The following is a 24,583-nucleotide window of genomic DNA, read 5'->3' on the forward strand; positions in this document are numbered from 1 at the left end:
TGAGGGGGGATCTTATAGAAACTCACAAAATTCTTAAGGGGTTGGACACGCTAAATGCAGGAAGATTGTTCCCGATGTTGGGGAAGTCCAGAACAAGGGGTCACAGTTTAAGGATAAGGGGGAAATCTTTTAGGACCGAGATGAGAATTTTTATATTCACACAGAGAGTGGTGAACCTGTGGAATTCTCTGACACAGTTGAGGCCAGTTCATTGGCTATATTTAAGAGGGAGTTAGATGTGGCCCTTGTGGCTAAAGGGATCAGGGGGTATGGAGAGAAGGCAGGTACAGGATACTGAGTTGGATGATCAGCCATGATCATATTGAATGGCGGTGCAGGCTCGAATGGCCGAATGGCCTACTCCTGCACCTATTTTCTATGTTTCTATGTTTCTACCCGCTTGCCCTGTCCCCTGTCTGCATAACGATGTGTGTGTGGTGTTGCACTCCGACAGTCGCTGGCAGATGCCTGAAAAATTGCCTAAGTGGGACAGGCACATAATAGTCTACCCTATCAAAGCCTCTCATAATTTTATATGCTCTTATTAGGTCTCCCTGCAACCCAGAGAGAATAATACTAGTCTGTCCAACCTCTCCCTGTAGTTATTACCCCTGAATCCAGGCATAAGAGACATCCACCTTGTCACATGCAACATTTACCTGCAGGTAAAGCACACTGACATATATTGTATGCTGATCATTACATGCATGCAAATGGTTATTAGGAGGAAATTGTCCCTGGTGTGTGTAGGATAGTGGTAATATGTGGGGATCACTGGTTGGCGCGCACCCAGTCGGCCGAAGGGCCTATTTCCACGCTGTATCTTTAAACTAAACCTTCTTACATGGTTTGACCTTCTTATGACTCCAAATGCGTGGTGCTATGGTTGACTTATGGTTGTCCAGAAAACAGCAGTCAAAGGTAAAGACTTAAAATAATGCATAAAAGAGGAAGCAAAATTGGGCCCTCATTTTCCCCACAAAGCAAGGTGGCTGTACTGACACTGGAATATGTTTACTCAAGCGACTAATTTATGCTTCAGAACTAGCAACCACAACATTGGAAAGCACCTCTGACCTCTGGCACTAATCCCAGTCTGGCCTTGATCCAGACAGCAGTCACACACTGCAGTAGACTGGAAAACATTATGATGAACATGCTATTCTAAATGTGGATGCTCAAGTATGATTTCATTTTTATTCACATTTGCATTGGATGTCTCTGAGTACCGATTTTACAAATGCTTGAAAGTGCATTTAGCACAATTTGGCTGTAACCAGAAACTTTACTTGTTTGCTATGTTCACAAAGCAGGCACAGGAAGACCTTAATTAAATTGATTTAAATTGTTAGCACATTCAATGAATCAAATGAAAGTAGCAACAAATCACTTTTGCTCCTTTTGGGTCAGTCATGGCATGATGCGTTAAGCTGCGACATGCATTTTTGCAATTCAACATTTTTTTTAGATATCTTTGCCCATTTTATTGGATCAGATGCACCTGACTCCATGCCATGTTTCCAAGAAACACAAGTCACGAAATCCCATGGCATCCCATATCATTGGTTGTATCATCAATTGCTCATTTAAACATTCCCGTTGCTGCAGTCTCATGGCTGACAGTTCTGAGAGTGTTTAGAGTTGGCCACTTTTTTGACATCAACCAAAGTTGTTTTGATGCACTGAAAAATGTAACATTTTGATAAATTGAACATGCCCCCTCTCAATTTGTAATTAGATCTCATTACACTGAGGCCAGTTTTTATGCCAATTAGAATTTGTGCTTGAAGTATTAACGCATCTTGGGGGGGTGTAGTCTGACCGTTGATGTCAGAAACAAAACCAACAGTGCTCACAGCCAAAAGATGTCTAACAAGATTTACCAAGCTGTGTAGCATGGATTTTAACTGTCCCAATGGACAATCTTTCAGGCTTCAGAAATAAGGGATTACTGGTATTTAGCAAAACTCATGTCGTCAAGTAAGATGATCAGCTCCAATTACATACAAAGGTCGGCTGTGGGAGTTGCCCCCTGGAGAACAAGGGCTGAAGGGGGCCGTGCAAGAAGTGGGACGATGGTTTGTGGAAACCCAGACTGGATGCAACGGCTGCAATGGGCCTTTACGGCCAGCTGCTGGTGCAACTGTAAAATGGTGCCAAAATGGCACCTCTTGCAAACAGAATCAAGAGGCTGTTCTGTACATTCAGTACAAACCGGGGGATTGTGCTTATGTTTGGTGCTAGTCTTGCTGATCTCTATGCAAAAAAAAGTGTTTCACTGTATCTTGCTCGATACATGTGATAATAAAAAAACCATTGTAGAATTGACAAAATGTAATATTTTCAGGGTTTTACAAGAAAAGCTCATAGATATCAAAAGGGTTTAAATGGATATGGACCAAATGCAAGCAAATGGGTCCAGCCATGTGTACGAGGTAGCGCAAAGAGCCTGCTTCCATGCTGTTTAGCTCCACGATTCTACATGAAATTAACTTTGGTTATTTTACCAGTTTCCACAGAGACACATAACGTAACTCATGTGCAATCATATTAATGAGCAAAAGAAAAACTGCAATTTTATCATTCCGCTCAAAGCAAAGGTCTGATAATACCAAAGTGTTCTGGCAACATTATTGTTTTGCTAACAGTGCGAAAGGTGCTAAACTCTGCAGCTGCAATTATTTAACAAAAAGCAGAGCTGATTTGAGCTACTGGGATGGCTCAGTCATCCATTCTCCAATCTAATATGTTCGAGCGGAATTTAAAAAAAAGCAAAATCAGCTTCCGTAGCAGAATCAATAATGCCATGGAAAGGATCAAACAGGGAATAACTTAGCAAATAGTACAGCTGAACTTAATTGCAAACCTGACTCTCCAGACCTCCCAGGGCACTTTACCTTCTATTCATTTCATGGGTAACCAAGCGTTCAGAGATTTTTAAGTATTGTTGTCTCTGCATTTGTTTACCTTGTGAAGCCCTTGCAATCTCAAATAGTCCATGTAAATCTAATGGAAATATTCCAAATGCAAATGTTATTACAGAAGTAATTTATTTGCTAAACCAACAGTGAAAAGCAAAAGTTGCATGCATACTGAAATTCCTGCATCTTGTTTTGATAAAGAATACTGAAACCTGAGCAGGAATTTGTTGCATTGAATCAAAGAATAAAAAATACCAGATCGCATTGATCTCTAAATGTAGAATAGAACCAAACAGGCCGAGGGAGATAAAGGGCAATTTTGTAGTTTCATTTATAACAAGCGCAACGGTGTTAGAGCATTAACAATTATTTTAATTCTATTTATCTGATTATTAGCTCAGATAGAATAAACGATAGTCCAGGGAAACCTAAAAGTCTGTGTTCATGAGAATTTATTGTGGACAGTGTTCAACAAGTTCAAAAGGAGTATGTATGTGACTGAGGAGCAAGAGGAGGAGGTTGGTGGTGGGAGGAGTGAGGGTGTTTGGGGATTGGTGGTGAATGCAATTCTCTATTTAGTTTCAGGGAATGACACTGGATAGGTGGAAGCAGTTTCCGTGAGTGAGTATTTTTGTAGAAATCAATTTACATAGAAACATAGAAAATAGGTGCAGTAGATGGCCATTCGGCCCTTAGAGCCAGCACCGCCATTCAAAATTATCATGGCTGATCATCTCAGTACCCCGTTCCTGCTTTTCCCCTGTTAGCCCTAAGAGCTATATCTAACTCTCTCTTGAAAACATCCAGTAAGTTGGCCTCCACTGCCTTCAGTGCCAGAGAATTCCACAGATTCACAACTCTGGGTGAAAACGTTTTCCCCCATCTCAGTCCTAAATGGCCTACCCCTTATTCTTAACGTTATCACGCTATCAAAAAGCATGAGGATATAATAGGAAAGACACAAAATTCTGGAGTAACTCAAGGGGACAGGTGGATATGACATGGGCATCACACGCCGCAGCACTCGTGAGTAAGGCAAGGCAGCGCCTTTACCACCTCAGGCAATTGAGGAAATTCAGAGTCTCTCTGAGGATCCTCCAGTGCTTCTACGCAGCGGCTGTGGAAAGCATCTTGTCCGGAAATATTACCATCTGGTTTGGGAATTGCTCTGCCCAGGACAAGAAGGCTCTGCAGAGAGTAGTGCGTTCGGCCGAATGCACTATGGGAACTTCACTCGCTCCCCTGCAGGAACTATACATCAGGAGGTGCAACTCCAGAGCCAATAAGATCATGGGAGACCCCTTCCACCCCTGCAACGGACTGTTCCAGCTGCTACGGTCAGGCAAACGACTCCGTTGCCATGCGGTGAGAACGGAGAGGTTGAGAAGGAGTTTCTTCCCAGAGACCATAAGGACTGTAAACTCCTATCTCTCCAGGGACTAAGTTTACTGGACCACTCTACTGCTTTTTTTTTAAATTGCTGTTTTTTTTCCCTTTTTCCTTCCGCCCACAATATTTAATTGTAAAAGAATATGTGATTCTGTTCCATTCTGTTTGTAGTTTGTTTGTTTGTTTGTTTGTCTTTTTGCACAAAGTCCACGAGCATTGCCACTTTGCATTTCACTGCACATCTCGTATGTGTATGTGACGAATAAACTTGACTTGACTTGACTTGAAGGAATTCCTTCTCTCCAGAGATGCTGCCTGTCCCGCTGAGTTACTCCAGCATTTTGTGTCTATCTTCGGTTGAAACCAGCATCTGCTGTTCCTTCCTTTTCAGGATATAATAGGATTATGGATTTCAAGACTAATATTACAAGTCTGAGAAATGATTTTGCAAAACTGGAGTGGAAATTATAAAGAAGAACATAAATAGGTCGACAAGAGCAGCATCCAGGGGTGATTGTGTTGTCCCGTTTAAGAAAAGTGTATTTGGCCAGACAGTATTTTCCTATAGAGCGTCGCGTACCTGGAACGCGATCCCCTGCTTCATACGGGATCTGCCAACCATCACCACATTTACAAAACAACTCAAAAAATGGTTACTGGAAAATCAAACCTGTATTCATAATCAACCGTAATATAATCATCTGGCACTTTTATTGTTACTTTTTAACTTTATTGTCTGTTTTGTTATGTTTTTTGTTTGTCTTTTGTTTTGTTTTGATTCTTTTCTTATGGATTGAATGTGTTGTGATGTGTTAACCTGGATTACCAGAGGGACTACAGATGGAAATTAGCCTATAGCTATAATCTTGCGTATTGCATGCAAATGTTTATAAATATGCACTGTCCTTAATAAAAACATCTAAAAAAAAAAAATTTAAAAAAAAAAAGCTATTTTAAGTAAACTAGTCCCCAAACATTTGAAGATATTCAAGAAAGAGGATTCAATAAGTTCAAAGTAAACACCATGCAAAAGAAAAGGGAGGGAGACTAAAATTTCGAGCCCAATAGCTGACAATGTGTAAAGACAGTAAGATGATGCAAAGAAGGAAAGCCTATGTCAGATATCGAGAGCTTAATATACCAAAAAGCCTTGCACAGTATTGAAGGAGAAGGTAAATCAAGAAAGCAGAGAGAAGGCATGAAATGTATTTCCAGATAATGTCTAATAAAGTCTTAGTGACGGAAATAAAAAGAGCAAGCGGTTAAGGAATGTCAGAATCAGAAAAGAGAATCCCATGAGTAGAAGCAGCGGATGTGATTCAGGTTTATAATTATACATTATGACTATTTTCACACAAGAAGAGGAGAATAACAGCTTTGTAGTTAAGAAGTAAGATTGAGAAATATTGGCTGGATAAATATAACAGAGCTATTAATGGATCAGAATGGATTTGTTAATGGAAGATCTTCTTTGACTAATTTGATTGAAGTTTTTGAGGATTTAACTTGAGGGGAGCATGCTATAAGACTTTCACCAGAGATTATACTAAAGCAACATGCGCTGTTACCGCAAGCATACTGTTAGAAAGAAGGTAGACAAAAATGCTGGAGAAACTCAGCGGGTGCAGCAGCATCTATGGAGCGAAGGAAATAGGCAACGTTTCGGGACGAAACGTTGCCTATTTCCTTCGCTCCATAGATGCTGCTGCACCCGCTGAGTTTCTCCAGCATTTTTGTGTACCTTCGATTTTCCAGCATCTGCAGTTCCTTCTTAAATACTGTTAGAAAGAGTCTGCTATCACCTGTAAAAAGTGGATGTTTCAGTTGGTCATGTCACTGCTTTTATTGGACTCCCTCCCTCAGAGGGCGGCACAGTGGCAGAGCGGTAGAGCTACTGCCTTACAGCACCAGCCACACACCTGGGTTCGATTCTGACTACGGGTGCTGTCTGTACAGAGTTTTTAATTTCTCCCCGTGACCTGCATGGGTTTTCTCCGAGATCTTTGATTTCCTCCCACCCTCCAAAGACGTACAGGTTTGGAGGTTAATTGGCTTGCTTATAAATGTAAAATTGTCCCTGGTGTGTGTAGGGCAGTGTTAGTGTGCGGGGATCGCTGTTCGGTGCGGATCCGGTGGGCCGAAGGACCTGATTCCGCGCTGTATCACTACACTAAACAGAGGGTACCATTAAGTATCTGGAGAGCAGCCCAAGCAGGAGAAAAGAAACACAACAAACTAATCAACTTTACATCAGAGGTCATACTCATTCATTGCCTGAATTATCTGACAGGTATGGCATCGGTCATACTTATTTCACAGTCCTGTGCTTCATTGCCATGAGGCAATCATTTTTATTTACATTGCCTCCCTCAACATCTGGCAACAATCATGTATGACCTCAGCCCTCTGATGCAATGCTTGGCCTCGGCATCCTTATTAAATGAGGCATCATCAGTTATGTAGTAGTGCCAGCAGACCATTGTAGCTTCTCTCCACTTGCTGGAAGGTGTTTCATAGGGAGCACATAGAGAAATGTACAGTCCAATTTCTAGACACATTTATTGTACAATAAAAGGCTGGAGTTTGATTTTGTAAATTGCAAGGAGACTTTTAAGCATTATTTTTTAGGAGTGAGTTAGTATTGTGTCCGTTCTTTCTTGCTAGGAGAGGACTGCTAATCTGCCTAGCTTGCTGATGAGTGAGACTGCATCATGACGAATGGCAAACACAGCTGGCACCACTCAACCCCGGGTTGGAGTGAAATAGATAGATAGAGGGATAGATGGATAGATAGATGGATAGATAGATAGATAGATAGATAGATAGATAGACAGACAGACAGACAGACAGACAGACAGACAGACAGACAGACAGACAGACAGACAGACAGACAGACAGACAGACAGACGGAAAGCATAAAACTGGCCTTGAATGATGTTGAATAACCAACCAAATGCAGTTTTTCAACAGTGCATTGTGCATTTCGCTATTTGCAAGTTACAGAGAGTGAATATTCTTATCTCATCTTCAAATTGAGCCCAATTAATCACATGAGTGAAGGTCTACATCGACATCAGCCACTTTTGAGAATGGAGAAGTCAATAGGTATCATTCTGCTGAACCTAACTAGCATTTTATGACAAATACACACTTACTTGTTCATAATCAAATCTTTAGATCTTTGCTCATGGTGAGTCATGTATGAATTTGGCTATTTATATGTTGCATGGAAGGTGAGGAGTGGAGGGAGTTCCCCCCAGCTTCGGGAAATGCCATTGATGACATGTCCTAAAAGATTCAGTACAGTTTCTATTGGGAGATTATTAAGTGCTGGACCACATGTGATAATGGGGACCTTTTTCAAGCAAATGGCCCAAAAGTAACACCTTGTTTCAAAAATAATTGTAATTAGTACCAAATGTTTTTGATTGAATTGTTGAGAAGAAATTATATTTTACTTTTGAAATTGTATAAATTGTCTCATGTTCATGTGATAGGAGTAGAATTAGGCCATTCGGCCCATCGTCTATTCCGCCATTCAATCATGGCTGATCTATCTCTCCCTCCTAACCCCATTCTCCTGCCTTCTCCCCTTAACCCCTGACACCCATCTTAATCAAGAATCAATCTATGCTTTAAAAATATCAATTGAATTGGCCTCCACAGTCTTCTGTGGCAATTAATTCCACAGATTCACCATCCTTTGTCATAGGGTCTCTTTGTTATATTAATTGATTTGGGCCAAATTAAGTACAGTTTGATGGAAAACTGAGCCCACTTTTTTATAATGTGTTTGTAGATATCTCTGCTGCTGAACTTATCCATCTAGATGTCACCCTTGCTTACATTTTTGCACCCTGCCGTATCTTTTGCTCTCCCACTGAACATGTTGCTGCCACTGAAACAATCCAATCTGACTATCAATGTTAAAATGTTTACTACCCTACTCAAAATTATTACATTTAGGACATTTATTGACGGGAGTCCCATGTCAGATTCATTCCAAACTAATAAGAGGACTGAAGAATTTTTAGTCCTTCTAAACTTTTAATTTGATTCAAGTCCATGAAATTCTCTTTCTCTTTTTGGAAGGAGGCCACTTTTTTATAGAGTGAGTTGCTATGATCAGCACTGCATTGCCTGAAAGGGCATTTGAAGCAGATTCATTAGTAACTTTCAAAAGGGGGTTGGATACATACTTGAAAAGAAAAAAAATGCAAAGCCATAGGGAATGGGTCTGAGAGTGGGACTAATTAGACAGCACTTTCAAAAGCAGGAGGGGCCAATTGGCATCCTTTTATGCTCTTAAGATTTTACCATTCATTCAGGACCAGCTGCCGAATTGAAGAAGTGAATGTTTTACCATAGACTACAAGAAACCTGTAGTTTCTTTGTGTTACTGCAAGCACAAATGATTAGACAGAAGTAGACCTATAATAAGACCATCCTTCATTAAAAACAGTAACCAAGAGACATCCCGGTGCAACAATATATCAAGGTTAGGAAACATGGTACACTCAGTTCTTAAAGTTATTTTTCCATAGATAGATTTACTTACATAGTTTACACTGCTTTCCCCTTTGATAAGGAAAGAAACTCAACCAAACCTTCAACTGTTAACACATGTAAAGGTACAGAGTATGCTAATATTTACAATACACAGACATATACAGAGGTATACATTCAAACAATTAGAAAGTTATACTGTAGGTTTAATTGGTTTACTGAAACTTTATTGTCTTATCCATGTACCTGTCTAACTGTTTCTTAACTGAAAAAAGGTCTGAAGAAGGGTTTCGGCCCAAAACGTTGCCTATTTCCTTTGCTCCATAGATGCTGCTGCACCCGCTGAGTTTCTCCAGCACTTTTGTCTACCTAACTGTTTCTTAAACGATGGGATAGTCCCTGCCTCAACTAACTCCTCTGGCATCTTGTTCCATACACCCACCACCCTTTATGTGAAAAAGTTACCCCTCAGATTCCTACTAAATCTTGTCCCCTTCACCTTGAATCTATGCCCTCTGGTATTCAATTCCCCAACTCTGGGCAAGAGATTCTGTGCATCGAACCGATTTATTCATCTCATGATTTTATACACCTCTATAAGATCACCCCTCATCCTCCTGAAATCCAAGGAATAAAGACCCAGCCTACTCTCCCTATAGCTCAGAACCTCTAGTCCTGGCAACACCTTCGTAAAACGTCTCTGAATCCTTTCAAGCTTGACAATATCTCTCCAATATCTTCCATCTTCACCGTGTTATACTCGGCCCAGTATTTCACCATTTATACACTGTGCCTTCTTGGCAATCCCCCTGTTACTCAGGAAGAACATGAACTGCAAAGCCTGGACAACACAACAGCTTAAAACCATTACAAAAAGGATTAAAAATCCCAGGACGAATCAATGTGTGCATCCTCTGGAACGGATGTCCTTGCTGTCTATATATTTGAACAAAATCTTCAACAATCCGACTAATCCTAAATCAGTACACATGGCCACTAATCTCTTTCTAGAAAATGTATCTGACTACTTGCAAGAAACAATCAGCTCCTTGGTCTTACCTTGTGAGCAAGGTTGTTGTTCTGGCACCATTCAATCAGCCAATTGCTCGTCCTCCTATACTCTGACATCGTTACAAGGATGTTGCCAGGACTAGAGGGTCTGAGCTACAGGGAGAGCAGGCTGGGACTCTTTTCCTATAAAATCACGAGAGGAATAGATTGGGTAGATGCAGAGTCTCTTGCCCAGAGTAAGTGAATTGAGGACCAATTCACTTACATAGGTTTAAGGTGAAGGGGAAAAGATTGAGTAGGAATCTGAGGGGTAACTTTTTCACACAAAGGGTAGTGGGTGTATAGAACAAGGTGCCAGAGGAGGTAGTTGAGGCAGGGACTATCTTAACATTTAAGAAACAGTTAGACAGGTACATGGATATGATCATAAGATCATAGGATCATAAGTGATAGAAGCAGAATTAGGCAATTTGGCCCATCAAGTCTACTCCGCCACTCAATCATGGCTGATATATCTCTCCCTCCTAATCCCATTCTCCTGCCTTCTTCCCATAACCTCTGACACCCAGACTAATCAAGAATCCATCTATCTCTGCCTTAATAGGAGAGGCTTGGAGGGAAATGGGCCAAACATGGGCAGATGGGACTTGTGTAGCTGGGACATTTTAGCCGTTGTATCACTCTATGTCAATGACTGTATTACCAGTGTTGTTGTCGGCAAATTTAAAGATGGAGTGGAACTGTACTTGGCCACACAGTCATGGGTATAGAGCAGGGGTGGGGAACCTTTTCATGTTGGAATGCCGCATTAAGTTAGCTGTAATCTAATAAAGCCGCATCCAAGCAACTTAAATTAGATATACAGGTGCACAACCTTTTATCCGAAGATCCAAATAACGAAAACCTCCGAATAGCGGCCATTTTTTCGGTCCTTGAAGAAAGGTCCTTGAAAACGTTCACCGAGGGCGGCCCGCAGAGGTGACAGCGGAACCTCCGGTCGGTCCTCGAAGAAAGGGGAACTAAATCCCCATTCATAAAAGAGAAGGTGAGGGTATATTGCACGGGAGGGTTAATAATTGACAATATGCTGCTGCCTGCCCGCTGAGTTAAAAAGTTCCCACGGTAGACTCACGATACACAGTGCAGATTGTCGCTCCCTTCAGTTTCACCCCACCTACACCCCTCTGCTTCCCGGCCATGTGTGTGACCCCTTCCCTCCCCTCTCCAGCTCCCCGCCCAATGCACCGGCGCGGGGGCTTTGCACTGTCTTCACGTCGGCCGTGCCAGTCACCGGAGACGTCAGGACCAATTGGACACCGACCACCAGGCCCACCGCAAGCACGGAGAACCCAGAGACCCACAGCCAACAGCAACTCCAGCCCAGCCCCACTCCAACTACAGAGGAACCTGGGTTGCGGATGACGGGGCGCAGCTCGGGGCGTCGTAGGGGCCCATCGGGGAGCGGGTTCCTGTTGGTCCTGACGTCTCCGGCCACCTGCCATCCTCCGGGAACTGTACAGCCCTTGCAGGAGAGTGGGGTTGTTTGCATTTGCAGAGGGAGAGGGCAATTCACATAAACATCCATCACAGTGAGTCTCCTCCTCACTATGATGGAAGGCAAAGACTTGCCTCTCCCCTGCTCTCCATTCCTCTCCCGAAGTCGAGGTCAAAGCCCCCGGCGGGCGCTAGCAAGTCCGCGGCCACTCAGCCACGCCGGACGTTGTAAGGCCCCCCTCCAGGTCATTCTCAACCCCGTAATTCGGGCGGGAGAAGTCGCCGCTGCCGGTGCCCCGCAAAACGGTCTCCCATCGGGGACCCGCGGGCTCCCGGTGTCACCATCCACCGGAGTCGGGTCGCAGCAGCTCGCCCCCGCAGCTCTCCACGCTCCGAAGCTGGCTAGCTCCACGGAGGTAGGTCCGTAGGTCCACAGCTCCCATCGCCGCCCACCGACCCCCAGGCCCACTGCAAGCACGGAGATCCCAGAGACCCACAGCCAGCAGCAACTCCAGCCCAGCCCCGCTCCAACTCCAGAGGAACACGTAGGGGCAGAAGCTGATGGTGTGCAAGGTACGTCTTGTTCTTGGGGTGGCGGATGAGGGGGCGCAGCTCGGGCTGTGGGCGAACTGCCACTTGTCGCCGTAGCGGCCCATCGGGGAGCGGATTCCTCTGGAGTTGGAGGGGGAGGAGGGTATTGTGCTGTTTGATCGCCCCCTGCTATCCCAGGGACAGGGAGACACAGCGGCTTTTAGACTGGTGGGCAATCACTTCCAAAGTTCTGCCCACACAGTCAGTACACCTCTACTACACTGCATTTCATATAAACATTTATTCTGCAAGAAAAAACGACATTGAAGACTCAAACTCGCGATCGAGTAACTGCCAGGATCAAGGCGCAAACTCGCGAACTAGCGGATATGAGCCGAGCACTCTACCACTGAGCCAGCCATTAAAATCGACGCAAAAATATTTCCATTCCGAAGACCGACAAATTCTGAATTACGAAAAGTGTCTGGTCCCAAGGCTTTCGGATAAAAGGTTGTGCACCTGTACTTCAAAATGTTCATTATTTTGTAAAAATCGAACAACTATGTACTAACTTCAAGAAAATGAAAAAAAATTGTTGATTCTAAAGTTAACTAACCTTTTAATGACTGTTGTGACTGCTTTTTGTGGGAGGTTAACATTCTAGTCGCATTAGAACTAAATCATGAGCATAACAGGTGTTAAAATAGTCCTCATGACTTACTAACATTTTAATTGTGGCAGTCAGTCGGGGAGGATTATTTCGTTGAATCTTTTACTCTTTTGTATTTTAAATACGTTCTTTTTAAGAATAAAATTAAAATAATAAAAGACGAACAAAAACATATTAATAAAATTAAAATAAAAGGATTTGTTCTACAAAATTTGGATTCATTCGAAAAGCCGCATAATGGCCTAGAAGGCCGCAGGTTCCCCACCCCTGGTATAGAGTGAGCAGAGTTTGAGCTCTGTCTTGCTTTTGGCCCAGTCTTCATTTTGTTTTAGAAAGTTTAGTATAATGTATGTATAATTTATGTATAATTAGTTTTTGTGTGTATGTCTGAGTTTATGTGCCTATCAGGCAGCTGCAGCAAAGATTTTTCATTGACCCTGTACCTTATCGCACATGTGCATTTGACAATAAACTTGACCTGACTTAACTTGAATCACCAGTGAGTGATATATTACACTGGCACCAGAGAGTGTTGCAGAAGCTTTTCTCACAGTATTAGTATCTATAGACCAACTCTATACTGCTGGGTGTGTAGGAAGGAACTGCAGATGCCGGTTTAAACTAAACATAGACACAAAATGCTGGAGTAACTCAGCGGGACAGGCAGCATCTCTGGAGAGCAGGAATATTGTTGGGTACTTGGCTCACATTTACATTTGTCTTGGGTCACAATTCGAGCCCAGTGATCTATGTGCTTAACTTGTACATTGAAGAGAAGCTGTAACATTAAAACAGAATCCATAGGTGAATGAAGAACATCACCTATTCCCTTTCTCCAGAGGTGCTGTCTGATCTGCTGAGTTATAGTCAAAGAGAGTCATAGAGTGATACAGTGTGGAAACAGGCCCTTCGGCCCAACTTGCCCACACAGGCCAACATGTCCCAGCTACACTAGTCCCACCTGCCTGCATTTGGTCCACATCCCACCAAACTTGTCCTATCCATGTACCTGTCCAACTGTTTCTTAAACGTTGGAATAGTCCGAGCCTCAACTATCTCCTCTGGCAGCTTGTACCATACACCCACCACCATTTGTGTGAAAAAAGCTACACCTCAGACTCCTATTAAATCTTTTCCCTTCACCTTGAACCTGTGTCCTCTGGTCCTCAATTTCCCTACTCTGGGCAAGAGATTCAGTGTATATGCCCAATTTATTCCTCTCATGATTATATACACCTCTATAAGATCACTCCTCATCCTGCATTCCAAGGAATAGAGACCCAGCCTACTCAACTTCTCCCTAGAGCTCCAACCTTCTAGTCCTGGCAACATCCTCGTAAATCTTCTCTGAACCCTTTCAAGCTTGACAATATCTTTCCTATAACATGGTGAACAGAACTGAACACAATATTCTAGATGTGGTCTCACCAACGTATTATACAACTGCAACATGACGTCCCAACTTCTGTACTCAATACTCCAATGAGGGCCAATGTGCCAAAAAGCCTTTTTCACATCTTATCTACCTGCGACTCGACCTCCAAGGAACCATGCACCTGTACTCCTAGATCCCTCTGCTCTACAACACTCCCCAGAGGCCCACAAATCACTGTGTCCTTGCCCCTGATAGACGTCCCAAAATGCAATCCCACACCTCACATTTCTCTGTATTTAATTCCATCAACCATTCCTCCGCCCACCTGGCCAATTGATCCAGATCATAGAAACATAGAAACATAGAAAGTAGGTGCGAGAGTAGACCACCAGGTCCGTCGAGCCCGCACCGCCATTCGCTCATGGCTGAACACTAAACAGACACACTTACCCACAAACAGTAGACACAAGACACAGAACACAAGACACTACCCTCCCCTTTATACCGCTATCACCCCTCTCCACCCCAAAAACCTCGTGATCTCCTGGGAGAGGCAAAAAAACGGATAAAAACCCAGGTCCAATTCGGGAAAAAAATCCGGGAAATTCCTCTCCGACCCCAATCCAGGCGATCGACACTTGTCCAGGAGATCACTCGGGTCTTACTATACTAACCATACCTAGGTCCATATCCCTGCCCTCTCCCCGTAGCCCCTTATCCCCTTGGCAGCTAAAAAACCATCTATTTTAGTCTTAAATATATTTAAAGTTTCTGCTTCCACTGCTCCCTGGGGCAGTGAATTCCATAAATTAACCACCCTCTGGGTGAAGAAGTTCTTCCTCATCTCCGTTTTAAAAGAGCCCCCCCTTATTCTGCAACTATGTCCCCTAGTTCTAGTTTCCCCGATCATTGGGAACATCCTCACGATCTTATATGTTTCAATGAGATCGCCTCTCATTCTTCTAAACTCCAAAGAGTAGAGTTCCAGCCTACTTAACCTTTCCTCATATGTCAATCCCCTCATTGCAGGAATTAATCTTGTAAACCTTCGCTGCACTGCCTCCAGGGCTAGTACATCCTTTCTTAAGTATGGACCCCAGAACTGTACACAGTATTCCAAATGTGGTCTCACTAATACTGTGTACAGCTGCAGCAAGACCTCCGTGTTTTTATACTCAATCCCCCTAGCAATAAAGGCCAAAACTCCATTGGCCTTCCTGATTGCTTGCTGCACCTGCATACTAACTTTTAGTGATTCATGTACTAATACCCCTAGATCCCTTTGCGTTGCATTACAACGCAGCTCCTCCTCATTTAGAAAATAACTTGCCCTATCATTTTTTTTCCCAAAGTGAATGACTTCACATTTATTAGTATTAAACTTCATCTGCCAAGTTGTTGCCCACTCACCTAGCTTATCTATATCCTTTTGCAGACTCTTCCTATCCTCCTCATCCCCTACTTTTCCTCCCATTTTTGTATCGTCCGCAAATTTTGATATATTACACTTGGTTCCCTCCTCCAAATCATTTATATAAATTGTGAACAACTGGGGTCCCAGCACCGACCCTTGCGGAACCCCGCTAGTTACCGGTTGCCATCCCGAGTATGAACCATTTATCCCCACTCTCTGCTTCCTATTTGTTAGCCAATCCTCTACCCATGCTAATATATTACCCCCAATCCCATAATTTTTTATTTTTAGCAATAGTCTCTTATGTGGCACCTTGTCAAAAGCCTTTTGGAAGTCCAAGTATACCACATCCACCGGTTCCCCTTTATCCACCCGGGTTGTTACTTCCTCAAAGAATTCGAGCAGATTCGTTAAACAGGACTTCCCCTTCACAAAACCATGCTGGTTCTGTCCGATGAAGTCATGTTTATCCAAGTGCCCCGTTAGTGTTTCTTTAATAATTGTCTCTAACATTTTACCCACCACCGATGTTAGACTAACCGGTCTATAGTTACCCGCCTTCTGTTTACTTCCTTTTTTAAATATAGGTGTTACATTGGCCATTTTCCAATCCACTGGGACCGTTCCTGCCTCCAGGGAGTTTTGGAAAATTATCACCAATGCATCCACAATCCCCACCGCTATCTCCCTCAAGACCCTTGGATGTAATCCATCAGGCCCAGGGGATTTATCCTCCTTCAGTCTCATTAATTTCCCTAATACCACCTCCTTGGTGATTTTAATAGTATTTAGCTCCTCCATTCCTACCGCCCCCTGTTTATCCAGCGTTGGAATATTTTTTGTGTCTTCTATGGTGAAGACTGATACAAAATACTCGTTTAATGCCTTTGCCATTTCCATGTTCCCCACCAACAACTCTCCAGTCTCACCCTCCAATGGACCAACGTTCACCTTAGCCACCTTTTTTCTTTTTATATAGCTATAAAAACTCTTACTATTAGTTTTTATGTTGTTTGCTAATTTCCTTTCATAGTCTATTTTCCCCGTCTTAATTAATCTCTTAGTTATTTTTTGCTGACCTTTAAATGCTTCCCAATCCTCTACCCTCCCACTATCTCTGGCTACCTTATATGCCCTTGCCTTCAGCCGAATACTATCCTTTATAGTTTTACTGAGCCATGGCTGACTGTTCTTACCCTTACCCCTTTTTTTCTTCATAGGAATAAATTTTTCTTGAAGGTTATACAGTAGACCCTTAAACGTACACCACTGCTCATGTACCGTCTTATTCTTGAGTCTGCTATCCCAGTCAACTTTGATCAGCTCATTCCTCATACCTTCATAATCCCCCTTATTTAGACTAAGCACCCTAGCCTGAGTTTCAACCTGCTCCCCTTCTATTTGAATATGGAATTCGACCATATTGTGGTCACTTGTTCCCAACGAGTCCCTAACTATGACATTTTTAATTAATCCTGCTTCATTACACAGGACCAGATCCAAGATTGCCTCCCCCCTTGTCGGTTCTGTGACATACTGTTCTAGGAACCCGTCTCTAATACATTCTATAAACTCTTCCTCTAGTCTACCCTGCCCAGTTTGGTTTGCCCAATTAATATGAAAATTGAAGTCCCCCATGATTACAGCAGTTCCCTTTTTACATGCGTCAACTATTTGCAGATTTATGTTCTGACTAACAGCGTCACAGCTATTTGGAGGTCTATAAATTACACCCACTAGTGTTTTTTTCCCCTTGTTATTCTCTATCTGTACCCAAGCTGTTTCACTATCCTGATCCTTCAACGCAATATCCTTCCTCTCTATTGCCGTTATTCCCTCCCTTATTAAAAGGGCCACCCCTCCTCCCTTTCTTTCCTGTCTATCTTTCCTAATTGTCGAGTACCCCTCTATATTTAACTCCCAGTCCTGATCCCCTTGCAGCCATGTCTCCGTAATGGCCACAATATCATAACTATATATACTTAATTGCACCGTTAATTCATTTATCTTATTACGAATACTCCGTGCATTTAGATAAAGCACTTTCAGATGATTTTTACTACCCTTCCTTTCCGTTTTTGCCCCTTTTACATCTAGAGCTTTATCTTCACACATTCTGTCTCCTGTCACATTTTGACTTTCCGCTTCCCCACTGATACCCTGCTCTATTTCCTCTACCCCTGCCGTTATTACCCCCCTTGATACCTCCCCCCCGCTACTTAGTTTAAAGACCTCTCTACTGCCCTAGTTATATGATTTGCCAGGACCCCAGTCCCAGCACCGTTCAGGTGAAGTCCGTCCTTACAGAACAGATCCCCCCTGTCCCAGTACTGGTGCCAGTGGCCCAAGAAACCAAACCCATTATTCCCACACCAGTCTTTGAGCCACGCATTCAGCTTTTTAATTTTACGTACCCTCGCCGATTTGGCCCGTGGCTCAGGTAGCAATCCGGAGATCAGTACCCTCGAGGTTCTGCTTTTTAATTTATTCCCTAACTGCTCAAACTCCTTCAGCAGATCCTCCTTCCTCGTCCTTCCTATGTCATTGGTCCCCACATGGACCACGACCACTGGATCCTCCCCCTCCCACTGCAAATTTCTCTCCAGCATCGCAGAGATATCCTTAACCCTAGCACCGGGTAGGCAACACAGCCTTCGGGACATGTTCTGCTGGCCGCAGAGAACCCTATCTACCCCCCGAATAATACTATCCCCTATCACTACGGCATTTCTTCTAACTCCCCCCTCTTGAATGGCCTCCTGATCCACGGTGCTGCAGCCAGGTTGCTCATCCCTCCCACAGCCCCTGATCCCGTCCTTACATTGAGTAAGAGCCTCGGTCATGCTTGTCAGGGACAAGGGCTGTGGCTCCTGCCGCATCTCCTCCTGGTTCCCCCTACCTGCCTCACTTATGGCCACACCTTCCTTTCCTTGCTCACTGCCTACTGAATTAGTTAAACTGGTCGGTGTGACCATCCCCTGGCACAAAACATCCAGGTAATACTCCCCCTCCCTGATGTACCGCAGCGTATGAAGTTGGGTCTCCAGCTCATCAATGCGGAGCTGGAGTTCCTCTAGCCTCAAACACTTACTGCAGCTGTAGGGATCTTCTACATCAATGGTGTCGACAAATTCCCACATCTCGCAGTATTGGCACATCTCCTGACCGCCCATCTTATATAAGTAATTAACTGGTCCTATTTAAGAATCCCCTACTGTATTGATACACCCCTTATTGATATAATCCTACCTCCTATAAATGGGAAAGTACTCACCCCAGCCGTAAATTACCTACTGGTTTGGCTGTCTAGTGGTAATTCCGTCCGCTCTTCCTGTCTGGTCCACTGCTCCCTTGCAGTGCGTGGCAAACCTCTTTGCCTCTGTTAGTCTCTCGAGCCGCGGCTCCGTCCGTCCTCCCTCGGCGACAGCACCTGTGGCACCGCGGTCGTGACTCCCTTCCGTTCCTGCAGAGCCTTCCTGTCCTGGGCGGAGTCTGCGGCTAACTGTGTGCTCACGTCCGGTAGCTCACGTCCGGTAGGTCAGCCTCACGTCTCCGGTCCCTCGTTAGCGCAATCAGCAAGCGTTAGCGCAATCAGCTGCTGCAATCTTTCACAACCAACTTCACTATCTGCAAAACCACCCACTTTTGTATCATCAGCAAACTTGCTAATCTTGCCCTGTATGTTCTCATCCTGATCATTGATGTAGATGACAAACGGTAATGTCCCAGCACCGAACCCTGAGGCACACCGCTAGTCACAGGCCTCCAGTTTGAGAAGCAATCTTCCACCATCACCCTCTGCTTCCTTCCATGAAGCCAATTTGCTATCCATTCAGCTATCTCTCCTTGGATGCGATCTAACCTTCCAGAGCAGCCTTCCAATGCGGAATCTTGTCGAATGCCTTACTGAAATTCATGTATACAACATCTACAGCTCTGCCCGCATCGACCTTTGTGATCACGTCTTCAAAAAACTCAATCAGATTTCTGAGACACGACCTCCCATGTACAAAACCATGCTGATTATCCTTCAGTTACTCCAGCTTTTTGTGTCTATCGTCAGTTTATACCAGCATATGCAGTTCTTTCCTACACACTGGGTGGAAACCACTGCCAGTTACCAAACATCAGAAACAGAAGCAAGAGTAAGTCCATCACATCTTTCCCACCATTCTATAGAGCACCATTCTATAGAGCTATCTTTTTATACCCTTTTATCTGTATATATTTATTTGTCTATGTACTAGATCAATATATCAACATTGTACATATTGTTTTAACCAGTATTTTACTACTTTGTAGCAATGTTACAAAATGTTGAGATTTTAAAAATCAAGTCTGTAATTTATCCCATCAGATAAAGCATAAAAATAAGTTTAATTTGACACCTAATTCACTTTCATATCATCAGTATTAAAAATGTTATGGCAATTTTCATACTGGGATATTAGCATCTTGTTCCCTATTGCTTTTCCATTGACTGAACACAAAAGCTGTGATCGAGGACAGTCAAATAGCCATAACTTTATTAAAAATTAAGAGAACTGAAAGACATTTTCAGTTAATATAGCTTGAAGCATTCTGAAACAAATATGAAACAATCGTACTTAGATGACTTGCAATTAAAGCATAAAATTTGTTAGTTACCTAATTGTAGCTAATTACAAAATTCAATTACTAGATCTAAACATCTATCAATTTCTTAAGAATAGATTAAGTGGGACAGGCCCCTTTACCGTCAACTAGATAACAGTATTTGGTAAAAGTACAAATCACGATCATACTCAGTGGTACATTTGGTTCTTAAAATGACTTATCAGTCTTACTAATCAGTCTTACTGGAAAGATCTTTAAACTACAAATATTTAAATATACAAACTATTTTTATCTTCAGTTCTGAACCTGGAAAAGGCTACAGGAGAATTCAATTGCATGAATTGTTGCTGAATGATTCAATCTTTGGATGTGCAATTAACTTTGACGTAATCCAACAGTGCAGTTAGTCTTAAACAAAATACCTTCTGGGCGATATTTATGCATCCATATTTTCTTCTTTTTCTGCATTTTTCACACCTGCCTTTCCATTCTGTCACTGGCATGTCTGGGTAATGTGGTGGGACCACAGATTGGAGAGCCAAACATCTTTCCTCCACTCCAGTTCCTCTAAACCTTCTGATAGTACCTGCATGTAACTGGAATATACATTAAATATCATTATCAATTGATACTGGCTCTCAGCGGTTTGACTGTACCTACAGTTAGATTTATAGTTAGCTGGTTATTATTATTTGATTTTTGTTGAACAATTTGACTTAAGTGCGTCACCTGAAATGAAGTTTGGGAACCACTAATCAAATGAAGGGTCAGGATTTAATTCCATAATCCAGATTACTGCTATCAAACAGCACCAGATATTTTTGAAGTATTTTCATGAGTCTAAGGGTAAGTTACTGACCATGAGGGAAGAAAGGTGAAATACAGATTGAGTACTTCCTGCTGTTATTGTAGCAAAACAAAGACCACTGGAGGATGACACAAAGTGCTGGGGTAACTCAGCGGGTCAAGCATCATCTCTGGAGAACACTTGAATGCTGAATTCTCTAATTTTAAGTAACTTCTCTAACACTTCCCTGCCCCCCTTCCTCCACCCTAATCATTTAACCAGTTCGCCACATTGTATCCCTCTTGAGATCCCATCTTCCCTAGCCAACAATTGGCCAGCAGGACACCATCCTGCGTGAGGTTATTTGTTGTGGCTCTGACTTGTCCTGGTCTTTTCTCGTCCCCAGCTCCACCCCCTCTCCCACCCCCAACTATCAGTCTGAAGAAGGGTCCCGGCACGAAACGCCACCTTTCCTTTTTCTCCAGAAATGCTGACCGACCCGTTGAGTTAATCCAACACTTTGTGCCTACACTTCAAACCTAATTTGCATGTCAGAGCTCTCTTCAGTGTCCACAAGGGAGTGCAGGATCAGTCAATTTGTCCAATACCGTACAGCATTTTTGTCAGACTGTGCCCACAGTCTGACAAAAATACCGAGTCTCATGAATAACATAAGAGTCCTTGCCAGAAATATTTAAGAATTTATGATGAAGGGGCAAGGCAGAGAGTGGAGAATCTGTGGAATTCTCTGCCACAGAAGGTAGTTGAGGCCAGTTCATTGGCTATATTTAAGAGGGAGTTAGATGTGGCCCTTGTGGCTAAAGGGATCAGGGGGTATGGAGAGAAGGCAGGTACAGGATACTGAGTTGGATGATCAGCCATGATCATATTGAATGGCGGTGCAGGCTCGAAGGGCCGAATGGCCTACTCCTGCACCTATTTTCTATGTTTCTATGTAAGGTATGAAATTATAATATATCATACATGAGCGCTTAAAGCAGTAAACATGGGATAAATTAATCAGTGCAATGCTGATGACCAGAAAAATGTAATACTAAGATTTTGTTTTTCCCTTTATAATTTCAGGTTCTTCACATTGTAGTGAGCATTCTCCCACGTCGTCGCCAGTTGCTAAGCACTGTTCTCCTGCTAACACACCCAAAAGGGCTGCAGGAACAATAATAGTTCCACCCGGAACCCACAGAGTGGCAAATACCCCGCCCGTGGTGACTATTGCTCCCACGCAATCCATCAATGGGCTTTGGAGAGGTGATGGTAGACAGGTAAGACAAGGAAGTCTGATACAATGATTGCAACCATTGCTTCAGAGATTTAACTTGTTTTTGTTTAATAATACAATGTTCAGCAATTTATCTTAATGTTGTGATGAAAAGGTTTGAGTCAAGAAATAACAGTTAGCGATACATTAAGTAAGTGAAGAGTGAGTGTTGTATTCTCTCCATACTGTAGATTAGGCATGAACCAATTTAAAACAACCTGCTTGTTCAATTTGATGTTCAAGCATGAGGTGCATGATACCATTTTTGATTATGTGCCTATGTGCTGATTACTAACATTTTCTTGACTGAAATAACATCTATATTTGGACAGTACTTGGAGATGATTCTTTTGTTTTAGTTTTAATGCGGGATAAAATCATAGGCTCAGAAATGATTGGTGAGGGTTGACAAACTAACGCATGGGCACTTGCACTGTCAAAGCCTTGCCTGAATAAGCGAGTTCAGTATTCCGACTGCGCATGCCCAGGTCAAAGGTTACTATGCATAAACAGCCCTGGAAAGCAGTGGAGCAGTGAAGCAGTGGACCTTCATTTCTTCCGTTTTTTCCAGCTTGGATTTTTTTTTCTCTTTTTTTTTTCATTTTTATTTATTAGAAGCAAATGTACAAAAATAGAAGCAATGGCATATAAAATAATACAGTTATTGTCCAGCTTCAATTTTAACTTTTAGCTATAGTTGGAAGAAAAGAAAGGAGAAAAAACAAGAAAGAGAAAAAGTGAGATGTGCAAAGATAGAACCCCTAGACTACCAAAGTGGTGAAGCCAAAGAACGAATAAATGAAAGAAAGAAGAGAGGAATAGAAAAAAATAAATAAATAAAAGGATTTTTCTAGGTAAGAAAATATTGCTTTCAAACTATGAAATAGTTGTATTTATTGTTCCTGTTAAAATCTGAGATTATTTAATCATTTTTATTGCTTTATTACGCTTTGGTGAGTGAGAAAGATCGTGCTTGTCTGTGGCCTGTGTGGGGCCCGGGTCCGTTGTTGCTGTTGGGCCGGGCCGAGCTTGCAGCTGGTGCAGGGAGGAGGCCAAGTTGCTTTGTGTGTATCCCCGCTGATGGCAGGTGCTCAGCTTTCGCCGCGGGGGGGGGGGGGGGGGTTGGCCGCTGGCGGTCCCCGGCCCGTAGGGGAGCGGGGCTTGGGCTGGAGTTGGAGCTTCTTCTCCGCTCTGGCTGTGGGCCTGGGGCCGCTGGTGTCGTTGGTCACAACCAGCGCGGAGAAGAAGCACCAACTCCAGCCCAACCCCACTCCCCAAAGGGGCCAGGGACCGCCAGCGGCCAACCCCCCCCCTGGCGCCGGCGCCGGCGAAAGCTGAGCACCAGCCATAAACGGGATTACACACAAAGCACTGTAGCAACTCAGCCTCCTCACGCCAGGCCCAATACCACCAGCTGACCCCAGGCAGAGACGAGACACCCTGGAGGGGACGGGGACGGGGACGGAGACGGCCCAACAGCAACTCAACAGACCCAGGCCCCACACCAACGAGCACAATCTCGCTCACTCACCAAAGCGTAATAAAGCAATAAAAACAACAAAATAATCTTAGCTTTTAACAAAGGAACAATAAATACAACTATATTATACTTTGAAAGCAATATTTTCTTACCTAGAAGAATCAAAGCTGGAAAAAAACAGAAGGTCCCCTGCTTCACTGTTCCACTGCTTTCCAGGGCTGTTTATGCAGAGTGACCTTTGACCTGGGCATCTGCAGTCAGAATACCGAATTCGCTAATTGCAGGGAGATCAATCCTTATTCCTTAATTTTTGGTTTGCTTTATTTAAAGTTCTGGATGTTCAAAAAGGGCCATTTTTTTCAGCACGTTTGTTTTGTTCACGACTAAATATAGAATACAAACACAAATATTGCAAATCAAGCATTAACAAGTGAGAAGGGAAAGATAGGAACTTAATGGGCATTTTTTTCACACAGAGGGTGGGTGGTGGGTATATGCAATGTGCAGACTGAGGAAGTAGTTGAGTTTAGTACTATAACATCATTTGAAAGACATTTGGTGAGGTACATAGATAGGAAAAGTTTGGAGGGATATGGGCCAAAAGCAGTCAAATGGGCATATTAGTCAGCATGGGCAGGTTTGACTGAAGTGCTTATTTCTCTGCTATATGGCTCTATTATGTGACTCTATTACAGATTAATGGAGTGTTTTATTTATGGCTTGGTGGGAACTAATGTGCCTTGGATTTGATTGAGACTTTAAATGCAAAGGTTTCCACATTGTGATTCTTTTTATCATCTGTGGCTCACCTTGCATTAGAGTACTGCCTAGATCTATGTCAGTTGTGCCACATTTACCACTTTCCGATGCTTGTTAAGGTTGCCGTAAGAGCCGAGCGTTCAATAAAGATCATAGTTGATGTTTTTAAAACTACAAGAGCAAAGAGTTTAAATGGAGAATACAGTCAGTCAGACTGTCATTCACCACAGTCAGAACAAGATGTCTGGGAATTGGAACACCAAGACACAACACAACAGCAAATTTTAAAAGTAGATGATTTAGTGGTGAGATTTAAATGTTAAATCAAAAATTTCACATTTAATGTTTTGTGGAACGCGAAATCAAAGAAG

At 43.0% G+C, this 24,583-nt stretch overlaps 1 protein-coding gene across 2 annotated transcripts in view; it reads left to right on the forward strand.

Moving 5' to 3' along the window:
* LOC116970348 (genetic suppressor element 1-like) overlaps positions 1–24,583 on the forward strand; it is a 170,355-nt gene that overhangs the window by 59,127 nt on the left and 86,645 nt on the right. For both annotated transcript variants that reach the window (XM_033017021.1, XM_033017016.1), the window contains exon 3: positions 21,781–21,977. In XM_033017021.1, coding sequence (XP_032872912.1) covers positions 21,781–21,977 — 197 coding nt within the window. The remainder of the gene's footprint in view (positions 1–21,780; positions 21,978–24,583) is intronic.

This window comes from Amblyraja radiata, chromosome 2 (assembly GCF_010909765.2).
Source record: "Amblyraja radiata isolate CabotCenter1 chromosome 2, sAmbRad1.1.pri, whole genome shotgun sequence".
NCBI classification, from domain to species: Eukaryota; Metazoa; Chordata; class Chondrichthyes; order Rajiformes; family Rajidae; genus Amblyraja; species Amblyraja radiata.